Source organism: Leptonotus elevatus, chromosome 13 (genome assembly GCF_054856555.1).
Source record: "Leptonotus elevatus isolate MCC_2025b chromosome 13, RoL_Lele_1.0, whole genome shotgun sequence".
Classification (NCBI taxonomy): Eukaryota; Metazoa; Chordata; class Actinopteri; order Syngnathiformes; family Syngnathidae; genus Leptonotus; species Leptonotus elevatus.
In genome coordinates, this window is record NC_141251.1 from 8517266 (window position 1) to 8540847 (window position 23582).

A 23582-nucleotide genomic window follows, 5' to 3' on the forward strand; every position below is an offset into this window, starting at 1 on the left:
ATACTTTATATCTGCAATTAGGCCCCCCTCTTCACCGTGTCATTTCATTTCCATGTGAAAGTGTTGGCCAGTTTGATCCCTAGTTAAACAGAAGTGGCCATTTACGGGGCGGTTTAGTGAAGAGAGGAAATGTCAGCAGAGACAAAGGCCATTTTCACATTCATTAGTCACCGGTGTCGCCTGGTCAATTATAATTTCTCACACCATTCCAGCTCTATTGTGAAAAGCCAGCATGTGTTAATAATAGGGGGGAAAAATAAATGTTTTTGTTTTAGATTGAGATTTCTGTCATATTTATTGTCACAGAGAACAGCAAAAGCTCGAGGTTTCCCCAAAGCAAAATCTGCACCCATGCAAGTGGTTGTTGACGACGACGACGATGAAGAAGAGGAGGAGGGGGAGGAGGAGGAGGAAGAGGACAAGGAGGAGAAGAAGCCCAAACAAGTGCCAAGAATCTACAGACGAGGGCCACCCCTTCCACAGGTATGCTCTGGAAAAATGGATTCATGAGCATTCAAAGTAGTAGAGCATGAAAAGATCTTAGACAGGAAAGCGTTTTACTTCACACCTCATAATGCGTCCTCTCGTCTCTTGAAAGACGTCAATCCGAGCAGCAGTCGGAGTGGACGCACTTTCAAACGGCAAATGTTTACTATTATACACTCTCGTTTTGGAGGGTCCTCAACATACTTATGCTACAGAGCCAATCCCAATAGATGAAAATCTGAAATATAGATAAGAGGGTTGAAAATTTTGGGAAAATTGTGATTATTTTTTCCCCTTGGCGATTGCAATTTTCTTCAAGGTTCTTTTCTACAGGCAATTAATTAATTGATCTTCATTACAATAAGCAATACAAACATTTATTATTCGTTATTATACTAAGATGAGGCAAATGAACAGTTTATCTACTGCAGGTGTAAACTAATAAATACTTTGGCTCGTGCATTGCGGAGTTTCTTTTTTTATTATTATTTTCAAAAAAACTTTTTTACTCATGACTGACCCTTCTGGCCTAAAGTGTAGCGATTTCAAGTCTAGTGCGACTCGCATTTCCTTCTTCTTCATGATGCATTTTTGACTGGTGCAACTTTATACTGTATTCCCGAGCAACTTCGAGTCCGAAAAATAATAAACATTTAATGCTTGTAATTACATTACTGATTTGAAAAAGTGTTTTAAGTGTGTTGAAATATTTTTTTGAATGGTTTATTGCAAATGTTCAACTATTGCGGGAGGGTCATTCATATTTTTAAGTATGTATTTCCTAACAATTCTTCTAATGCTTTTTTGTTTTAAGCAGGCTCTTACTATAGTCTGAGATGGATTTGCATATTATCATGAGAAACTGCAATTGTTTGCTTTTCTCCCCCCATCTGTAGAAGAGTGAGGTCCAAAGATCACTTAGGAAGAGGACTACATCCGTCAAGACTTACAAGGAAGAGGACAGCTCAGATGATGACGATGATGATGATGATGATGAGGAGGAGCATGAAGAGGAGGCCAAAAGCCAACCCATTGATCCACGCTACGTAAGAGGTCCCCCAAAAGGAAAAAGAGGTCGGCCTAAAAAGGTGTGAGAACGAGACCCTCTGTACATGTTAGCCCGTTTGCTCGCAAGAATTTCTTCTGAAAAAATAAAAAAAAACAAGTATTGAACTGGGAAAACAGTCTTTTCTCTTTATTTGAATGAAAGGAACTTCCAACAGAGCAAATTGCCCTCTTTAACAGAGAGTACATTTCACAAGAGGATCCAGAAATACAGATGACCTCAAAGGCATCAGTGTGAATGAGGAAGTCAGGCGAAATTGGATGTTTGCCACCTACGAGCGACAGCGTGAGCGCTCGACCCCCGAAGATGTGCGATTCGGAAGGGGAGAGCAAGCTGCTTGCCCCCAGATGATTTACGCTCAAGTCTTCCTGGCCGCCGGCCTTTTCCTGGCTGTTGGACTTTACTTTCGTTTAAACTTTTCTTTTCTTTTTCCCCCTCTCAATGCAGGAATTTTCATGAACATGAACAGTGACTTTGTTTCTTTTCTTTGGCTCTAATTAGCTTTTAGTCCGTTTGCTTGAGTTGAGGTGGCAGGCAAAGCCACTTTTCAGGACTTCTGAGCTGCCATTTTCACAGTAATGGGCTGAAATAGAAGGAGAGCTCCGCTATTAAATAGTCAAATGTTTTATGAAGGATACTTTACAACAATGCAATAAAGTGCACTCTGGTTTCTGACTACCTGAGCTATCACATACACTGCAAGGCATGCACACAAATAAGTTCATTTTTGACTGGGATTCAATAACACGCAGCATTCATTGGCACATACTTTACTCACTCCTTTATGATGATGGAGCGAGTAGCTTGACTACGAATGCAGCACCTTTTTTCTGCTGCCAATAGCCTTTCAGCAAAGAGAAGGCCACGTGCTGTACTGAGCTATGCTAATTAAGCATGCTGAATATCTTGACTATACAGCAAAGGCCTTTATGAAGGCAGCTGTCAGTCACGAGGCGACGTGCAGGCGTACCTTGCTGCAGTAAGGACACTCTCCAAAAACCGTGTGAAAGCTCTGCCTGCTGGCAGGCAGCACGCGCAGCCACTGGAAGGGGAAAGATAAAAGAGAAAAGACGACTTAATCAAATCGTCACCTTGAATTCGACGTGTCAAGTGATAACATTTGTTTCAATGTACTGTACGTACCGCGCACTTAAAAAGGTACATTCAGGTAATACTTTGTAAAGTTGCACATGAAAGCCTCGCCACATTTTCCCAAACTGAAAGGGCCTTTGCTCAAGCAGGAAGAGCTCATTTGAAGAACAAAGTTCCAGTTGCAGCTTACTTTCTGGACTTGGACCGGGTTCAGGGGGAGGGTGGGGGGTAATTTTGGGAAACATTTCTAATTGGAAACTTTACTTTGGAATTGAGGGTCATCAAATAGAAAGGTATCATATTCAAGCATTTTTGTCATCAGCAGACGTCCATATTTAAATATGGCGATCAGGATACCACTGTACTTGCATGACATTTTTTAAAGTCTGGATTAAGCTAAAACATTTTCCCAATTAAGAGCCAACCTTAAATGTAATAAATTCCTGGTTTTTAATCGTACCTACACTCTAAAAAGAGAATTGTTGAACCAACTTAAGTTCTAAAAAGAAAATTGTTGACCAACTTAATTGAATTACTTCAAGTGGTAACAAAATTTAATTAAGTTAATCCAAATTAATATATTAAGCTTAATTATTATTGAGTTCATTAAACTTAATGTTAACTTGGAGTAACTTAATTAAAACGGAAACAGATTGTCTCTAATTAACTTGGATTAATTTAATTAGAACGGAAACAGATTGTCTCTAAGTTATTCCAAGTTAATATAGTAAACTTAATTATTATTGAGTTCATTAAACTTAATATGTTAACTTGGATTAATTTAATTAGAGACAATCTTGTTTCCGTTTTGCAGAAATTAGCATTAGAGTATAGCTATATTTGATCATTATTCATAAATCTGTTTAAAACACTGGGGAATGGAGCCTTTTTGCAACATGGCCCTGGTTGATCTCTTATACTCTGCTGTCACCTGCTGGCCGTTTTTGTAATAACTACCATTGCTATAAGCGTTCTCTTCAGTTCAGAGGCTAGCAAAGCTCCTCTCAGCTGCTGACATGCACCTCAAAAGTCAACTCAGACCGTTCCCAACAGACAAACACTGGATCACTTGCTCGTTAAACAAACATTTCATACCTGGACCGTCAGTGGGGATTTAAATTACATAATGCACCTCTTAATACCACCCCTATTACAATTACAAAAAACAACAATACCAAACAAAAATGCAATATAACATCACACAACTGTAACAAAAGAATTGTGTGTAGATTGTTACATATGTGCTTTGCTATTTGAACTTTGCTTGCTCTGCCCAACCTATCAGAGGGCAGAAAAATGCTGACCCTCAGCCTAATTTGAAATCTGATTGCCAATGTAAGTTACTAGCAAGCACTACTGATTCTGCAGTTTCTGGACAGTCTGACATGGCAGCTCACTGATTGGTAAAAACGAAACAAACAAACAAGTTACATCCACATACAAAGTAAAGCTACAAGAAACAAAATAAAGAGAATATAATGTTAAATAAAATAAAAATTCAGCTTCATGGACCCAATATTAGAATTTAGGTTGCAAATGTAGGTCACTCCTTGTAATGGCCCTGATGGTTCACCACTTCAAGTTATTATAATTTAGTATCACATTGTTAAATGGTGAAAGATTTCTAATCATACCTGATTTAATTCTACAAAAATATACAGTATTTGTAAAATGCAATGGCTTCAAAAAATGGACACATATTTTCAGGTTTTGCAAATAGGTTCAGATTTTTTTTTTAAAAAAGCAGATAGATGGACAGATTCCAATTTGTCTGTTTTATAAATAATGTTAAAAAGAAGATTAAGACCTCATTGTAGGAAAAAAATCGCATTTCTTTTTTAAGCACATTCAATCATTAATTTTAAACCATGTGCCTCCTTTTCCCCCCTTTATTTTTTATTATTTTTTAAATAAAAAATACATTTCTACAGTTAAAAATACACTTCCAATAAAGTCAGAACCAGTTGTAATTGTAATGTTTTTATATGAGAAGTAACCAACAAAGTAACCTGTTAGTTACTTCTAAAATAAACTATATAAGTAAAGTAATTAAGTAGATTTTTCAATGTAACAGGCGAGACCGTTCATACCTCATACAGGCAGACCTGATGGAAGGGCTGACCACAGCGAGGGTCGTTGCACATCTGGTCAGGGATGGCCGCTTCAAGGCGATACGAGTAGCAGATCCCACACTCAACACTGAACATCTGCACACGATATTCAAATAGAAATATTAAATGACATACTATTCTTTTACGCTGTGCCCCCCAAAAAAAACTCACGCTATAGAGTAGACATGGCTCTTGTAGGCATTTTGGTCTAATAGAGCCTCTTTATCGCAGCTAGCCATTAAATAAGAGTGGCAGATAAAAAAATTAAATAAAAATCAACATCTGGTCAACTAAACTTGTTTCCCTTCTCCTTTCTGAATGCTAATGAAGCATTTATCGTGGCAGTGGATACAGAATGTTCTTTCAAGTCAACTGCAGCGACAGGAGGGGAGAAGAACCACCAGGAAAAAAGAAAAAGAAAAGATAAATGGCTTTGCTTGATTAAAGTGATTGCGATAGCGCACGGAATTGTGCCATCTTTGTTGTTTTTAATAGTCCGATCTGTAAACAACCCAATTAGAGAAGAAGTTGTTCCCGCCTCTTCGCAAAACAAAATACGAAATGGCAACAGGCACAATAAGAGACAATAGTGGATATCCGCCCCCTTAAGATTTGACGCTCAAGTAGACACACAAAGAGGAGTGTGCATGCTGAGATGTGAAACACACGCACACACACACACGCACAGCTCGTTGAGGTAATCGCAATGGGAAGAGGCATGTTTGAAATGGAAAAGGGGGGCAATCGTGTGACATACAGATTTTTCGTGGGTGGCAGGTGACGGGAATTCGATCTCCAAAACATCCTGGAGGTTTTGCAAGACACCAGAGTCCGGGTTCCTGCCAGCAGACCACAGACAGCTCCTTCACACACTAATTAACCACATGCAAATGAGCCTGCAAAGACACTAGGGGATGATTAAGAGACTTTCACCGTTGGTTTAAAAAAAGAAATGGGGTGATGGTAGAGAGAGCGAGAGAGAGAGAGAGAGAGAGAGAGAGAGAGAGAGAGAGAGAGAAAACAGGAGCATTTGTACTGCTGTTGTGTTAAATTGAAGAGTGTTAGATTTGCAGTACTTGACATGTGTCATAGTGAGGCAAATGTAACCTGTGGTGATTTGGGCGACATAAAAAAACAATCTAAAAATAGGATTCATCTTTTTTTGGGGGGTTGACCCTTAACCCAGAGTGTGACGCTTCTTACCACAAATGCATGTTGGTGTTCAGTTTATTCCTCAGCGGCGTCACAACTGCAACAAGACAAGGGTTGACAATGGATTACTTAACTCATTCACTGCCATTGACGGCTATAAACGTCAAAAATGCATCTTAACTATTTCTATTAGTTTAATATTTGTTCCACTTTTGTCAATAGTATTAAACCTAGAATTTTTTTTATTGTACATTTAGAACAGATATGAAATTTGTGATTAATCGCGAGTTAACTAGTGAAGTCATGCGATTAAAAACTTTAATTGCCTGACGCCCTGAATTTTTAATAATCTTTTCTGTTTTTTATCCATTCACTGTCATTGACGGCTATAAATGTCAAAAATTCATTTTAACTATTCATTTTAGTTTACAATTTTTTCCAGTTTTGTTAACAATAATATGAAAACCTAGAATTTTTTTTATTGTACATTTAGAACAGATGTAAAACTAGTTAACTAGTGAAGTAATGCGATTAATTGCAATAAAAAATGTTCATCGCCTCTTGCCATTAATTTTCTTTTTATTTTATTTATGAATTTATGGCAGTAAATGAGACCTCACCACACCTCCAGACTTTTTCCAATTCTATATTGATTTATCTTTTCCCATCGTACGTTATTACATGATATTACATGCACTCGTATTTAACAGCCTTTGTGAGTGCATGCAGATATCAGATCACCGCTTGCTGCGTTCCACATGGGAGCCTTGTCTCTGAGTAGCGCTCATCACTTTCGCTATTTCTTACTCCTACATGCAAAAAGCAATATTTCTGTGCTACACCTCATATTTGAGGATCGTCGCCTGCCTAGCGTCTCGGGTGGCTGAAGTGTCTATGTTTAATATCATTTGAGTCACATTGCTAGGCAACACGCTTGGCATTTCATGACCCTGGATTTACAGAAACAATGGCTGACAATTGATGGGGAATTAAAGGGAAAGCTCGCCGGATGTCTCAGAGGTTGCGACGACGAGAATGAAATCGCGCCAGACTGAAAGCGAGCGCTCTGACATGACTGAAGACAATAATCAACACAAGCACCCCAGCTCAACTTCAAACGAAAGGAAATGGACGTCGTGATATATTTTTTTCCCACCCCACCTCATGGCGTCTTACCGGGCTAATCTGAATAATAGTAAGCACTGACAAATTTTGCTTTTTTATTACCCGAGTTTAGCCATGGCCTGCAGCTTATTGCATCAGGCTGGGCACACGGCTACGGGGACACACTGCCATCAGTGGGAAACAACTTGAGAACACATTAAAATTGCCTCAGATATTGGGGAAAGTGAGAAGTTAAGAGATACCGACCCTGGGAACAAACCCTTAAAACAATGAGCGGCCTAGAAATTGATGAATGCTGATCCTAACCAATTCCTGAGCATAATATATCATAGAAATCTTTGAAGCGTATAATCAGAGGTGTCCAGTAGTTGAAGTCAAGGGCTATAAGATGCTCAGGGCTTGTGAAAGAATGCTTACAGAAATAATGTTCACGCAACACCTGTAGGTCTGCACTCAGGAAGGCAAATTGTGAGTGGAAAAGAAAGAGATAAGAATAAGAAAAATGTCTCCACTGTGCTAAGCTAAGGTGTTAATTTACTAATTGGAAGGCATTTCAGTCATAAATGGTCAAATAAAAAGCTTATTGCAAAGTTTGTTTATGGAAAAAAGTTCCATATTGCAACTTTACGCAGGAGCTAATGTTTTTCCATTGGGCTGCGACTAAGGACTTCCTGTAGTGACAAATCAGCTCATTTTCACAATTTGTAAATTACAATGGTGTATTAGGGCCATGTATAAATAAATAAAAAAAATTCTAGAGGGTGGAGGCAATATTCCGAGAAAAAACGTGGACATTTGCCACTTTATAAAGTTGCAAATTTGTCACTTTATAAAGTGGCAAATTTGCGGGGGAAAAAATCGGAAATTTGTGACAATACTTTTCGGTCGGGTTTTCAAATAAGGAGCTAGTAATTGCTTTAGCCACTTTAGAAATTGGCAAATTCACCCACATACAAAATAAAAATAAAAAAAATAAAAAAAAAGAGAGCAATGATGATGATGTCAAATCGGTAAAATTACCGAATGAATACTGAGCTCTTAGAAAAAAAAGAAAAAAAAGAAAAAAAAAGAAATTGGCACATTTGCAATTTTTTGCTCGGAATATTACCCCCCCTGAACACCCCCCCCCCAAAAAAAAATTATACATGGCCCTAATACGCCGTTGTAGTAAATAAATCATGTGTTAATCAACTAGTGAAAATTTCTTAATTGTGATGTTGTTATCCAGGCCCACATCTAAAGGTATTCTAAAACTAAGATCATCTTTCACTGTAAAATTTAAACACATACAAAGACTCTTCTCTTTTGCTCACACAACCTAAAATAACACTGAAGTGTTACCATCTGACTGACCATGCTCAGCTCCCAGCAGGCAGCATTCTGGCAGCATCTTTGGGTGTCGGGCATCCACTTCCACTTTAATGGAGACATTGTTTCCTGCAGAAATAAGAAATGTTTGACTGTCATGTTGCTAAACAATTTTATAAAAAATAAGCATCAGTGCAGACATAAGGAAAACAAAGGTGTTTTTGTTTTGTTGCTTCATTTTTGTCACGCTAAAGCAGAACGACAGTGGCAAACATGCATTTGTTGACAAGCTTATCAAGTTTAAGTTTGGAAGAAAGTATAGTAAATACTGAAGTACATCCAATCCACTTTATTTCTACAGCACATTTTATAAACAAGCATTTTCAAAGTGCTGCACATTGAGATCCGTACACTATCATACACATAAAATCTAGTAAAACCAAAAAAAAAAAAAAAAAAAAAAAAACAGTTAATAAAATACCAAAATACACTAAGTAAAATAAAGAAATAAATACATAAAAAAAAGGTTTTAAAACAAAATTATATTCTAATTCTAAACTATGATTACCTGTGAATTACCTAATTTATATTTTTATTGCATGATGAGGAACGCACTTTATTTGCATTACTAAACTTGAAAGCTTGGTCTAATATATATGTTAAGCAGTATATATTACCGATAGCTATTCGCCTCATAGTGTCAGAACGACTTGGCTTTTCTGGCTCCAAAATCCAGGTCTTCGTATCAATCTCATCTAGAATATCCCAGAACTCAGTCAGAGCCTCTATGACCAGCAGGAACTGGCTGTGGAGTTGGTTCAACGAAGACTATCAAATCAGAGAACAAGCAGAAAGCTGTTAATACAGGCATTCGGTACAGCATTATTTGACACAAAGCGGGAAACAAGAAATTATTTGAGCATTATGGACACGGACACAAAACTGTTACCTAGAATAATGCACCATGTAAAAAACAAAACAAAAATGGCACAGCTCACTTTATCCTTTTAAGATCTCTTTCGTAGAACTGTGCATACAATACTTATATATTGTAGTGTGTTCACAGGGAAAACTCAGTTTTTAACTTACTGTATTTAAATGGTGTGCACATCATTACTGACCAGTTTTGAAAAGTGAAACTTAAGGCATTAACATGAATGTGAAAGGAAACCCGAGAGAGGTGTGGGTGAGCAATACAGATGGTATGAGTGGGAAAGAAATTAGAGCGAAAAAAAATGAACCAAAAAATTATAGGTCATTGTGCCAGCACAGTGCACACAATTAAGCATCGTCCAGGTGCTGAGAGCCTCTGCAATTACAGCCCAATTAATGCCAGTGGCATGATTATGGTTAGCGCTCAGGATAACTATGCTAAGCCCAGTTCAGGAAGATTAAAAAAAAAAAAAAAAGAAGAAGAAAAGAGAGAAGCGCAGTTAATTGAATTCCTCGTATATCTAAGACAGGAGTGCAAGTGAAAGAAGGAATTTACTAAAGACTGAATGTGAGCTGTAGCTTATTGGTTCTCTCATTTCTCTTAATGATAACAGCAATACACAAGCTCAATTTAGATCCATAAAGCTGCCGCTGAGATTTCTATTTATTTCTATTAACTTTATTGAGTCAATTAAATAGCGAAAGGCCGTTTACAAATATGTTAGTAGTATAGTTGAAGCTTTATATATATATATATATATATATATATATATATATATATATATATATATATATATATATATATATATATATATATATATATATATATAGATATAGAGGCTCTCAAGGACCAGGGTTACCTTCTCCTGACCTATACCATCCCTTTCCTACTATACACACACTTACCTGTTTATGTTTGACCGACTAAATTAGACTAGTAATCCAAAATTATATTAGTATATTGATACAAAGTCCTCGTTTAATTAAAAATGCTGAAGCTACTGTATATATCGCATACACTGTTAGATTGGGATACACATTAGTTGTTAATTTCTGCCCTGAGTAGCACGTCTTGGCCCTGCAACAGAGCAAGCAATAATTAGTCTTTCAAATGAACATGTCAGGACTGCTGACAGACAGGCCCTTCCCCCTGCCCTACACTCACACACGCATACATACATACACACACACACACTAGCCCATCACTCATCAGACACAAAAAAAGCACTTGGCATAGATGTGCATACACAGACACACACACACACTTCATGTTGTAGTGTGGGAGAGATCCATCACCAGCCCAGCAGGCAGACAGGCTCCATACGGTAGCGCTGTTCTAAGCTGGTCCTCACTGTATGCCTGCCATGTATCAACACACACAAACAGGTTTATGCGAACACACGCAAACACGCACGCGCGTCAGTACCTCCTACAATCTCTTTGAAACTCTGACAACGCTTTTCATATTGGGCAGTAGTTTTTTAGGGACAAAAACATCCACTGGCGCGATGAGCTAACTAAAAGGCAGTGGCAGAGATAAATGTGATGCCACCATGAGATGCAAATAATGAGTCATCGAGTAACCATAAAAAAAACTCCGGAGTTGTTTCCCCATAAAACCCACTGTATAACAAGTAGCTTAATTTGGCCGTCAGTAATGTCCGTCAAACACTATAAACCGCAATGCCCCCATTCAAGAGCGATCTACTAGAATATGTTGAAAATAAAAGCAGATAAAGCAGTTTACTGTGGAGATGTGATAGCTGAAGAGGAGTCAAACGTGTGGATTCAAAAGTTTACTCTCCACCGAACAAAAAATAACAATTGATAATGTCTTGATCGTTCTATATTTTCACTACTACTCCTAACTGCAAATGGTAAATGGAATGCTTTTAATATAGCACTTTACCTACAAACAAACCACACAAACATTCATACACCAGTAGTCGGCTGCTGCCATGCAGGGCGCGGCCAGGTCCACTGGGAGAAAATTGGAGTTCAGTGTCTTGCTCAAGGACACTTCGTCACCAAGGGTGTGCATCGAATCCTCAACCTTCCGGTTGGGAGACGACCACTCTACTAAAGAGCCATGCCGCACATCTGAACCGGAAGACTCTACCCGGTCGGCCAGCCCACGCCTCGGCAAAAGTCTTGGGGCTTATGGTCAACAACATACCAACCTCATGTAAAAAAAGTTTGTTAAGTTTCCCACATCTTATGGATATAATCAATCATCAGAATTTGTACAATCATGTTTTATTCCAAACATTTGCATACCTGTGGTGTCCAATTCAAGAGAAGGGGGACTGGCAGATCAGCTGAGCATACAGGAGCCTCTGCTGGGTGCTGTTTGGTGGAGAAGATTGGGGAGTTAAATGCACAAAATTAAGAACTTTACTGTATTGTTTCAAATCAGAAAATCCTTATTGATAAACTCACCCAAGAAGATGCCCAATAGTTGTGACAAAATGTGATTTCAGAAAAATATTTCTATGAAGCAGATTTGGTGTATGCAACAATAACTCAATAACTCATACAGATGCACCCCATTTTTACCATAGACTTAAAAGGTAGCGCTTAATAGTGCCTTCCTTTATTGCTAGATTTGACAGTAAAAGTACGGTAAGTGAAGGACAGTAATGTGTTGGATTAGTACAAATAACATTTTCTCTCCCTTTTTACCATCAAGCCGTAACTATCCATATTTGCCCTTGCTTTCCCTTCCCTGTCACCCACAACTCCTTCAGCACGGTTTCCCCCTTGCTGTGCTTAGTGAGGGATGACCTGGCACTAGATCTGGTGGAAGAAGCTGGAAGGGTATTTTCACAGTTCCAGAAAGAAGAGTGTAAATGGCCAGGTTGGCACCGGGTGGGCTCTCAGCATTCTCCCTGGTCACAGGTGGATGTCAGATGGGCTTAGCTAAGCATCGCCTCACCGTGGTAATGTCAAACAAATATCGTAAATCAACAACTGCCTGTACTCTTAGTGCCATATAAGCCTGGCCATATATTAACCGCAAAAAAAAACTATACAGTGCCAATAAGTAATAACCTACCAAACTTTACTGAACCATTTTTTTTGCGTCCAGCTACAAACAAAGAACAATGTATGATACTGTCTGACATGCATTACACTAAGCAAAGAATTTATTCACAAATGTAATCTTATGCAAACATGTAGGCAAGTGAAAAACAAAGTAGGGGTAACGGTGGTTCATGTCCAAGATTCCTTTCATCCCTTTACTGTAGTACGGTTGTTGCTGTCCATGTACATAGTCTGAAAAGCAGCAACTGGTGACAAGGTAATGTAGATAAGAGTAAGTGTACTTGCATTCTCTGTTCATAGAGGATCATTTTCTAACATGGCGAGGTCTGCGTGGAGATGTTTTATCTGTGCTACATCTCAGTCACAGTGGGTTATCAAGTCTGTACACCCTCTCCAGTTTGCCCCAGATTTGAGGGTGCAGATGAAAATCACTGATTTGCTATCAGCAAATTGAATGGCCCATATGTATTAAATGAAGTCAGACCTGGATCTGGATTGGCTGAATATATGAAATCAAGATGGACCACGTTCCATGTGATAATGAATCATTTTTATCGTGAAGATGACCTAGTCATCAATGCCAACTGTGTGTTTTCATACATTAAAGTAAGAAGCACCCTTACCTTAGACTTGAGGTTAATGGTAAGAATGTGCTCCCGTCCGGAGGAGTCCTCAGCTTTTATCTTCAACATCTGAAACTGTGTGTCTATAAAAAGTAGCCTGCAGATTGAAAACACACACACACGCATCAACATACTTCATCTGTTGACTAAAGGGTCACAACATATAATCCTTCATTAATTATGCCTACCCAATGCGACATTTGAACAGTCGCTGCTCTCAGCCTTAACACAACACTGTTACTACCATTACATTACGACACTGATGTCATGTCTAAATAAAACAAACTACACACATACTGACACATTTGCAATGGTTTCCTCAATTAAAGGGGCCGGTTTATGGAAAACAGTAGTTTGATTCCTGGAGTCTGCTGACCCAGTGTAACATTATGCAAACAAGTAAATATTTGTGTGATGCATATTTCTCCAAATGTGGCTGTGAGCAAGCTGCTGTAAACTTTCCCAGATTGTGACACAGTGCATCTAAATAGCAAATTTACACAATGCTGCCCCCACCTTGAGCTTCTCTGATTATGACTTGGCAGGTAGACTCAGTGAAGATCGACACTTTTAAGCAATGGCTGGGCTACACTGAATGAAACGCTTGTCAAAACCAAAAGCTAAGCACTGAACAACATCAACACCAAATTGCTTTTTAGTAGCGAAGCTACCCTACTATCGTGATCTTTGGGTCCATAGAAGCTACATTTCCCCAGGCAGTTGTAAACCTTAAATGCATCTCTTTCGCGAGACTTCAAGTTATTAAACTATTCTTCTGCTGATGCCCGCACTACAAGGTGCCCGGGATTTGGAGCAGCATGGAAAGTACACAACTGGAGACACAACTGCAAGTTATTTTCAAAGGTGCCTTCCGTCAGTACTGACAGACTGTCAGTCCGTCACTGACGGACAGGGGTTTTGCTGACGAATGATGGGAAACTCTTGCCTGTTTTGCAAAAAAGTAGTTTGTCTTATAAAGGCTCCCACCCAAGTAGCTTAGTTTACTAAGTTTCTAGCCGAATTTACTACGTTTCTCTGGAAGGTAGCTTCAGTGTAAAACTTTATTTCATATAGAATAGCTTACACATTTTTCAATGCTGAGAATTTGTACTTCTTCATAATGCATTGAACCAGAGGGGGTGAAAAAAAACTAATAAACTAATAATAAAATCACATGTCTTTGGATGACTTTACGAGTGAGATCATGGTCGCAAGCTCTGCTCGGCCTATAAATTAGACCCCTCTTCCTGAGCTGATTACAACCTGCTGAGGCAGAGGACATTGCACTGATCTGTCCCGATCATGCACCAACACTACAGTCAGATTTACTGCTACTCCAGCACACTATGAAGAAGTCGGAGCTGCCCCCATCCTGTACAGTTTCCAGTCAACTGAAACTTTGAGACAAAAGATGGTCTCAGACAAAGGACTAGGAGAGTCCTCCTCTAGATTTACAGTACCTTACAATGAGTGCTGAACTTGACACGGCCGTATATCTGCCGAGGATTTACGCAGTGTGTTAGAGAGGAGTGATGGGAGCAGTGTCCCCAGGGATGACACGCGCACACACATTCTTAGAAAAGTGATAGAATGATGGCAGACGATGTCCGCAGTGAGTAGCTCATAAACATGACCGTTCAATCGCACACTTGCAATCAAACACAAGTGAAGGGCATCCACGTTCAAGTCTACACATACAAATGCAGAATGTAATGATGAAGCCAATTTGCTTCCCTTTCTCCACCTCTTATCCCCAATCGTTCTATATCTACTGTATCTCTATATTTATCTTCAAACACACAATCTTTTTTGTAATTCGCACACATCCTTGCCTATGCAGTGCTTTGATACTGATAGCAGTGCATGATGCCAAAAGTAGATAAATAGAATCTAGCAGCAGAAGACAGCTTCTGCATCATGATAACTTAATATCCTCGAGTACTCATACACAAATAGTATAGACTAGAACAATAAAAAACCCATTATGGTTAACAGCTATAAATACACAAATCTGTCAAGCAAGACCATTTAATATATATGTGTCCAAGTGAACATAGTGACAAGCATCCAAAGAAAAAAGCTGACACTTTGTCGAATGTGTTAATTCAATAATTGTGGCTCTATGAAAAGTCTAACCCCGTGACATCACACTTTACTCATGGCGCCAGCTAAAGCCCCATCATATCCTTTGTGTCTTTTGCGCTACCACCAGTCAACAGCACAGAATACTAGAAGACTGCAACAAGCTAAATTAGAGAGTTGCAAAAGAAAAAAAATCCTTTCACATATCACATATAGGGCAACAGCACAAACAATTTAAATATGATTTGTCTGAACATATTTGAAGCCCTGTAATTAGCCCAATACTATTAGTATTATTGAGTTAAATTAATGTATTAGATATATTATTTACTTACTATTTCTATAAATTATTGTCTTCTTTCTTCTTTTTTTTTTGGTCTTCTGAATGTTTGTTGTTGTTGTTTTTCTTTTCTTCTTCTCTATGGAGCCACAACACTAACAATAAGATTTGGTATTGAAAAATAAATACAGACATTAAAAAAAAACACTATTTTCTTTAGGCATATTTTTTTGTATTATGTCTTTTTCAATGCCAATCTGCAGATTTTTTTTTACACTCTTTTTTTCCAAGTGTCACAGGTTTTCAGTTTCAACTCTGGTTTTCAGTTTCAGTTCTCTTTTTTTCCAGTTTCAACTTATTGGCAGTGTTTTAACGTGAGGGGCGGGGTCGGGGTTGAGGGCGGGGCTTTGAGCGCGAGATTGCCTTCCAGCTTTTCAGGAGAGGAGAGAGGAGAGCGCTCCCTCTGTTGGCTAAAGGCAATACTCATGGATACAAGTTTGCCAGAAACTCCTAAACCGCCTGTAAGCCACAAGGTTATATGTGGTTAGATATTATGTTACTTGTGGCGTTAAAACCACCATTACTTTATGTATCATGTCATGCTAATTTAGCTAACATGCTAACTGGTTTACTACAGGGACATTAACACTGACGCCACAAGGTTATATGTAGAAAAAAAAAACAGATTTACAGGCGGTTTAGGAGTTCACCTAGCTAAGCTTAAAAAGTTGAGCTCGGGAAGAGCATTTCATTCTGCAGCAAACAACTACAGTAACTTTTAAGGTGAGGATACATAAAGGGTAAAGCCATAAAAACCTGGGAGCGATCAGTCCTGTTTCGGGGCCATGTGATATCATACCAACCAACCTACTTAACCTCATGTTTCAATAATTAACACATGGTATGCCATCTTCGACCAATTAAGATGACCAAACTCTCAAAATGCACTCATGGAGAGACATGTCCAAAGTAATAGAGACTAGAGAGAGAGTACAACTCATTTACCTGGTCCAATCAGCAGACAGAATTACATTTGAAAAACCCTAGTGACTATTAACACAGCCTGTGCCAATTAAGACACTAAGCGAATCTCAAGTGCTTTGGAGATTGAGGCCCACTGTGTATAATGCCTCATAACCATACTGCCACGTTGAAAATGATGTTGGTCCCATTTCCAGTATATCTTCAACTACTTCTATTAAAACCTGAGAGTCTTCAATTAGAGCTATTTGCATTTTACTAATATCATAATTGTAGCTGTGGTCATTAAGAGAAAAGTGGAAAATGAGTATAGTAGCCAAGGCTTAATCCAGACAAGAGAAGAGATACGCCATCTCATTTCTGCCCTCCACTCCTCCTGAGGAGAGAAGTCAGTGGTATTTACAGGGAACAGCCACAACGTGTACTGCCAGTTATTAAACGCAACTAGCATTTAACTATAACTAAAAATAAGAACCATTTGTTAGTGTGGAGTTATGTTGTAGCAGGCCAGCCAATCATAGCATACTATTGGGAGAGCATGGCAGTGAATGATACTCCAATTAAAAAACACATTGACAGTTACAGAAAAAACTATTTCCTTATTTCCTTACAAGCTATCTTCACCTGTTTCACGACACCTTGCCACTTGGATTTAAAGAGAAAATATGAACCCAATATCTTTGTTACTGTTAACACCAACTAAAAATATCCAACTTTTACTCACTCACTGCCCCACTCAACTGCAGTCTCCATTCTTACTTGATTATTAAGCACAGGTAGAGTGAAAGCACAGTATAACTCTAAAAGTCATTGATTCTGGTATTATATTCAAAGTTGGCCACTCAAGGACATCACCTAATGTTGCTCAAAGAGTATCCCATTTCTTTTCGCCTCCTTATGTTTCTCATGTTGACATTTAAGTACAGTGGTACTTGGGCTAGGCGATATAGCCTAAAGTTCTTAGCATCGTATAAAATGAATCCTTTCATGGTAAGTTTCTGAAGAGATCATATGGCCCCTTTGCAAGGATATGGATAAAAAAAAAGAAGAAAAGAAAAATTCCCCAAAATTCACACCAAGGCACTTCTAAGCAGGCTAACCGTCCTTCATATTTTGTGTCGCTATTATAATGCAGATTTTTAAACAATTGTTTTTTATAGGGTTTTAGGTTTAGTACAGTAAAAGCAAGACCCAATAGATGAAGTGTGTACCCAACTCCACTAGAACCAATGGGGAGTAACGGAATACATGTAACGTACTAACTCACGAATCACCCACAGCTTTACTATTTAAACGCCATATTACCAATATCATTGGTTAAATTTGTCATCGGGGGAAAAAAAATCACCGTGTGTGAGACGGTGTGGGTGGGGGTGAACCCCTGCATATTTGCGCTTCGGCATTTATAAATTCCGCGGTTGCTAAACACCCACTCTATTCAGAAAAATGACTAAAGGCGACATGCGCAGAATCTAAAACCTTGCAGCAACCGCCAATATCAGAAAAGTTGAGGAATAAACTGCTTCGATTTATTTTTGGGAGAAACACCAAATCCTTTCGGAACCAGAATTGTCCTGTGTTCGCCACATTGCATGGAGGATGGCTTCATCAAGTCAATTATTAACAATTATCAACTACAAATAAAGTTATTTTAACCCAGCCACACACACAAACACATTGGTCTCAGATCCCTTTGGCGGCTTGTGAGGTCACGTGGTGTCACCATGGGAGTGTACTGGTATTTAAAAATAAATAGATAAATAAATAATCAGAGTATAGCGTTGTTTGTTTTCAGCAAATGAGTAAGGGACCACAGCTCAGCGACTTCCAATAATGATTACATTATACAGGTACAGACCTCAGTTTCCCCTTGCCTGGGTGCATGTCATCAGGCCCGTAGGTGGGGCTTGATGGCGAGCACCTGGCACAGCCTGAAGAGGTAACATGAAATGGAGCGGGATATTGACAGGTGGATTGGTGCTGCGTCTGCAGTGATGCAGACTATGCATTGGTCTGTCATGGTGATGAAGTAGCTGAGCCAAAAGGCAAAGCTCTCGATTTAGCGGTCCATCGACCTACAGACCCACAGTTTTTTATTGCAGGGTGTCCGAGCTCTCCCTCGAGATTGTCTCAGGATCTCCTTGGAAGAGCTGGATCAAGTGGCTGGGGAGAGGGAAGTCTGGGCTTCTCTGCTTAGATTGCTGCCACCCAACTTAAAAGAAGCGGAAGGAAATGGCCAGCTAATAATAATAATAATAATAATAATAATAATCCACAATATATTTCAAAGGGTACTTCAATGTTCAATTAAATTCATCCTCAACAGAGGAAGGTGGACAATATCCCATTGACCTATCAATGAACAGCAATGACCTGGCTCCACTTTTTTTAATCTTTTGCTAGATTTTCTTTGGAAGATGATTTGGGATTTATTTGCAATGTGCATTAATTCAACAGGCTTCATTCACTCACTTGTCCCACCCAAGGGTTTCCATTTCCAAGATGAGCTGTGAGTAGTACTGTGGAGGTGGAATAGTAGAGTAGCACATTGGATGTTTTTTTAGGCACACTTCCTGCAATAACAAAGACAAAAATGACACCAGATTACAATGCACATTACAACACTTCTCACTGCGTCATCAACTCACTAATAAAAACAAACGAAAAAATAAATACGGCCAAATTAAGAAAGGGTCAATGTGTATACTGTACACAATTCATTAATTTAAAAAAATAAAATGTTTGTGTGAGTCGGCGCCTCCACGTCGATGCTACCAATGCATTGTAAAACGCGATTGTATAGCTTAAAACAAAAAGTGACCTTAAAGGGATACGTGACTCATTGAGCCATTTTCAGCAGTAAAAAGTTAGTACAGTATTTTCTCCAGAATGAATTTGATAAATACATTTTTTTTTTTATATACAATACTTGAAAAAAAAAATGTTTCCACTTGCTGTTGACTGAGGATGACATCACCCGTGCTGAGGAAATAGGTAACGGCCAATCATGGCTCACCTGTTTTCTGGGTTTAGTTAGCAAACTGAGCCATGATTGGCCGTTACCTACTTCCTCAGCACAGGTGATGTCATCTTCAGTCGACAGCAAGTGGACATTTTGTACATGAAAAATATTGAAGTTATCAAATTAATTCTGGACAAAATATTCACTTTTTACTGCTGAAAATGGCTCAATGAGTTAAGTATCCCTATCCCCAACTCATTGCAGCTTATTCTGTTGAGTCTCCCTCACTTTAAGTAAGTAAAGACAACTCTCTACTGTGGGAAGTAAACAAACTTGTCAGCAGCAAGTTACCTTTACTTTGAAATATGAGTGGGCAGGAAAAGTCTGCACAAGCCAGAGCAACTCGGCAGATTTCTGCAACATTCAGCATCTCTCGATTACACATGCGCAATTACCCACTGACGCCATGCTTTGAATGGGACACTCAAACTCCGAATATAAACAAACGAGAAGAGACATCTTCCTGCACATTGTCACGTAGAATCGTATTTTTGTTATAATCTGAATTTGTTCGTTCAAGTTTGCAGGTTAACTTTATGTTTTTGATGTGGCCATGTCTGGGACTCTGAATGCTCATTTTATTTTTAATTTTTTTAATTAAAGATAACTTATTTTTACAACTAAGTTTGGTGTCGGCCGTGGCTCAGAAGGTAGAGCGGGTCGTCCAGTAACCAGACTGGTCGAATCCCGCTTTCTCCAAGTCGTGTTGTTGTGTCCTTGTGGAAGACATTTCACACACATTGCATCCAGCGCCACTCACACTGGTATATGTTTGGTGGTGAGCGTGCTACAGAAAATCACCATATAAATCTGATGCAACATTATTATTCTTATTTACAAGTACCATTTAAAGGGGAAGTCAACCTTATTTTTTCTTTACAATAATATGTTCTATTAAGCCCCACAATTCACCTGTTTTCTGAAGCTGAGCCGTGATTGGTCGTTACCTTAGCTCTGAGCCGCTGTGATGTAATTTTCAGTCGGCAGATGATTACCTGCTTTACTTAAGAATTTTGAGGCTCGTTTTTGTGTGTGTGTGAACTTATTACAAATTACAGTGTAGTATGACATTCCCATGTACTTTTTTTTTTATAAACCAACAATGTCAGGAAAGCGTCCCTACCCAATATATCATTGCCTTTCTTACCAAGACAGTCTTCAGTTCCAGAAGGAAACTGACAAGATCAGTCGACTGATGCAGCCTCTGCAAGAGAGGGAAGAGACATCCTTGAATGGCAAGATAATAAAGTGACACAATTTTTTTTTTCGTTTCAAGCCAGCCATTCAAATCAAACACGTGCTTGTGATTAATGGGGGCTGCCACCTCCTTTAATAATTAATGATAGCTTAAAGGCTGCGAAAATAATGAACTTTGCAGCCCGAGGTGAAATATCAATCTCATGCAAATAACCCTGAGGGACCACATAACAAATAGGGACATTTTCCAGGCAGTGTTAATTAAACAGTGAAAAATATTTTTCTCCGCTTGTGAGTGAAGTGTGCCTGATGGGTGCACAGCAACAATGCCAGGTATGACACAGTCTACACAAAAGATGTGAAATGACTCAGACAAAAACAATCAATCAAAGATTTTTGTCAGTATAGTTTGTGCATACTGTAGTGCAGTGATCCCTGTGCATTAGTGTGCCATGACAGATCATCAGGTCTACTGTGGGAAATTATCCAATATCCCTTGATTGGTCCAAAAAGTATTAGTTATTTGACTCACAAATAATGTATCTTTGTCCATCTATCTATGCCATTGCCATTTAGTGACAGACAAAACCAATTAAATGCTCTTCCACTAGCTGGCAGAACCCGCTGTCATTCACAGAACGGACAGATTTCACATTAAGTACATTTGTGAATAAATTGAGATGCGCTTATCATTTTTTCAGTGTATGCTTTTCATGACATTTTTGTTTGGTGGTGTGCTGTGAGAGGTTTCTATTTTATTTTTTGGGCGCCTTGGCCTAATGAAGGTTGGAAAATACTGCTGTTGCGTGAGCATAAATTACCTGCTTTACAATGTGTTCATATCCATGTAACAGGTGTTTTAACTTCCAACAGCAATGCAACCTAAAACAAAAAGGATATATAATTATACCTACAGCTTAGAATGAAAAAAAAAAACTATAGTTAAGGTTTGGGGCCAAATATTAGATGTCTCCCCTTACTATACCCAATTCAATTTGCTTGAGACTAATTAAGATTGTTGTTGTTGTTGTAAAACCAACATGTTTAATAATATCAGCCATACATCTGTGATCATCTACATACTTGGCCTTTTTGAGTTGGTGATCTGGTGGTAGATGTATTCTCAGTCTCAGGTCGTTCTCCTGTTTAAACAAATGTAATGTAAAGTGACATGTTACAATACAAGTTTTGAACAATGATATGTTGTTTAAACAAACAAACTGGCACCAGTATTTTCAAATAATGAGCCTTGGAATCCTTAGTTTTATTTAACTTGGTTATTTACTTAAATTGAAATCCGAATAAATAAGCTTGAAACTACAGTTTACAGTTTTCAGCAAATACCTGTATGATGCATTTGAAAAATAAAGCTAAGTCCTATTTTAAATTAATTAGTATACAGTAATTATAGTGGGTAATTAATTGGATAACTTATTGACCAGACTGAACACTACAGACTGCACATGCTAGGAAAAGGAACATGCATCCAGAATTGATGACCCAAAAAATAGAAAAACAAGAATATTAGTAAGAAAAGCAGTGAAGAAGTCAACTGCCACATTCATGTCCTCAATGAGATAACAACCTTTTTACGGCGATTTTACAAAGTAGCCTTTATGGTGCACATTATGCTACAGTACAGTACTGGAAATAAGGTAAGAAATCAAGGGGAAACTGGGAGTCAAACCTGCAACCTTTGCGGAGCAGTTTCAATAACTGTAGCCTGCATATTTGCCTTGGAACCATTAAAGCAACAAAGCACAATAAAAAACAGACCAGAACCAATCTGAAGCATATCGGTAGCACAGCATAATAAAATTCAAAAAATAAAAAAGTGACACAACGGTGCTGCGTGTCACTGACGCAAGTCACAGCGGAGCAGAGGTCCAATATGATTTTCGGCACTTCTGTTCTGTCGTCTGACATTCACGTACCTGGACAGTAATGAATCCATCGTAGACAGTTTTCTCCACGTTGAGGGGTAAGAGAATTGGGTTGTCTTTAACCAATACGGACGCCATCAAGCTCTTTTCGAAACTTCTGCCAAACTACTTCGGGGGTGTTGTTATTTTCAGTAATGCTAGCAGCAGTGACACGAACGCCTAGCGCCTGCTTTATCGTTTGCCTGGACAAAACTTTAAATGACTATTACTTTCACTTTTGTTTTTAAATGAAATACACTTGAGCAAGCATCACGCGTTGTTTTTACTCCCATAGATGCAGCTTGTACGTGTCGTGGAGGAAGTAAACTGAACTCTGTCTCCCGCCATGATCACCCAAACAAGGAAACGTCACAGAGATGCGTTCAGGAACTCAACGAAAATCTTGTAAAATGGAAGACTAACTTTTACGTATGTACCTTCTTCTTTCAAAAACCGCGGGCGGGGGATACTCTTCTGTTGTGTTTACGTGTTTAGCATACTTTTACCATTTATTGGAGAATAATTTAACTATCTCTGCAGGTTGTTAAAAACATTGGTGGGGGCACTATGGGTAACGTGGCACATGCCCTTTTGGCACTGATGCCCAAAGTGCCCCTTTGTCCATTTATTTATTTATTTATTTGTTTAATATATTTTAAAATTGTTTGTGAAAGTAGTTTTGTTGTCTTTCAGAACTAAAATTCAGCAGCATCATTTACATAAAACAAATTATTATTATTACGTTATCCTTGGATGATGTCATACTAGGAGACACGCCCTCATTCTGCCAGGTCGCACGCCACTATACCTGCGGTCGGTAGTTGGTCGCTCCGTTTGTATTTATGTTGTCTCACAGTAAACAAAAGCCAAAGTTTCCTCCTCTAAACATCATTATATATATATATATATATATATATATATATATATATATATATATATATATATATATATATATATATATATATACATGTATTTAAGTCAAGTTGTAAAATGTCTGAAGTCCTCTTGTTTATGTTTAATGTATTTAAAACATCATAAATCATACTGTTTCTACTAAGTACTGTCTCAAATGTTCTCCAATTTCGATACTGTAAATGTATAGGATTGTATGTTGAAATGTTTCTTGGGAGTAGCAATATGGCGGCCTCGCGACTTAA

General features: G+C 38.5%; 2 protein-coding genes and 1 long non-coding RNA gene across 6 annotated transcripts in view; 2 read left to right on the forward strand and 1 right to left on the reverse strand.

Moving 5' to 3' along the window:
• LOC147163714 (serine/threonine-protein kinase VRK1-like) overlaps positions 1-1745 on the forward strand; it is a 14277-nt gene extending 12532 nt beyond the window's left edge. Inside the window, exons 12-13 of one of the 2 annotated variants that reach the window (XM_086093131.1) lie at positions 307-483; positions 1383-1686. In XM_086093131.1, coding sequence (XP_085949257.1) covers positions 307-483; positions 1383-1580 — 375 coding nt within the window. In that variant the 3' untranslated portion in view covers positions 1581-1686. Of the gene's footprint in view, positions 1-306; positions 484-1382 lie in introns of both variants that reach the window. The other variant, XM_086093130.1, reaches the window with a different exon arrangement.
• On the reverse strand, positions 1655-23002 carry fancl (FA complementation group L). 3 transcript variants are annotated; one of them, XM_086093133.1, is made up of 14 exons: positions 22438-23002; positions 21587-21645; positions 21325-21385; positions 20454-20510; positions 18757-18857; positions 12942-13038; positions 11551-11619; positions 9018-9168; positions 8386-8469; positions 5959-6004; positions 5513-5594; positions 4735-4851; positions 2523-2594; positions 1655-2135 (listed from the first exon to the last, which is right to left on the reverse strand). In XM_086093133.1, the coding sequence occupies exons 1-14, from the start codon at positions 22522-22524 to the stop codon at positions 2100-2102; spliced, it is 1119 nt and encodes a 372-aa protein (XP_085949259.1). In that variant the 5' UTR covers positions 22525-23002; the 3' UTR covers positions 1655-2099. The 3 variants fall into 3 exon arrangements, with proteins under 3 accessions (XP_085949259.1, XP_085949258.1, XP_085949260.1); XM_086093132.1 differs by having other exon boundaries at positions 20430-20510; XM_086093134.1 differs by lacking the exon at positions 20454-20510.
• LOC147163716 (uncharacterized) overlaps positions 22351-23582 on the forward strand; it is a 78970-nt gene continuing 77738 nt past the window's right edge. The window contains exons 1-2 of the long non-coding RNA XR_015096900.1: positions 22351-22484; positions 22721-22854. This is a non-coding gene — a long non-coding RNA (uncharacterized LOC147163716). The remainder of the gene's footprint in view (positions 22485-22720; positions 22855-23582) is intronic.

Bases quoted from the DNA above. Each gene is read 5' to 3' on its own strand.
- fancl (XM_086093132.1), bottom strand. From the start codon at position 22,524: ATGGCGTCCGTATTGGTTAAAGACAACCCAATTCTCTTACCCCTCAAC. The intron at 9,169-11,550 runs GTATGCAAATGT...CTGATTTGATAG, and splicing joins TCTTGAATTGGACACCACAG to TCTTCGTTGAACCAACTCCA. The intron at 6,005-8,385 runs GTCAGTCAGATG...GTCTTGTTGCAG, and splicing joins CCTGCTGGGAGCTGAGCATG to TTGTGACGCCGCTGAGGAAT.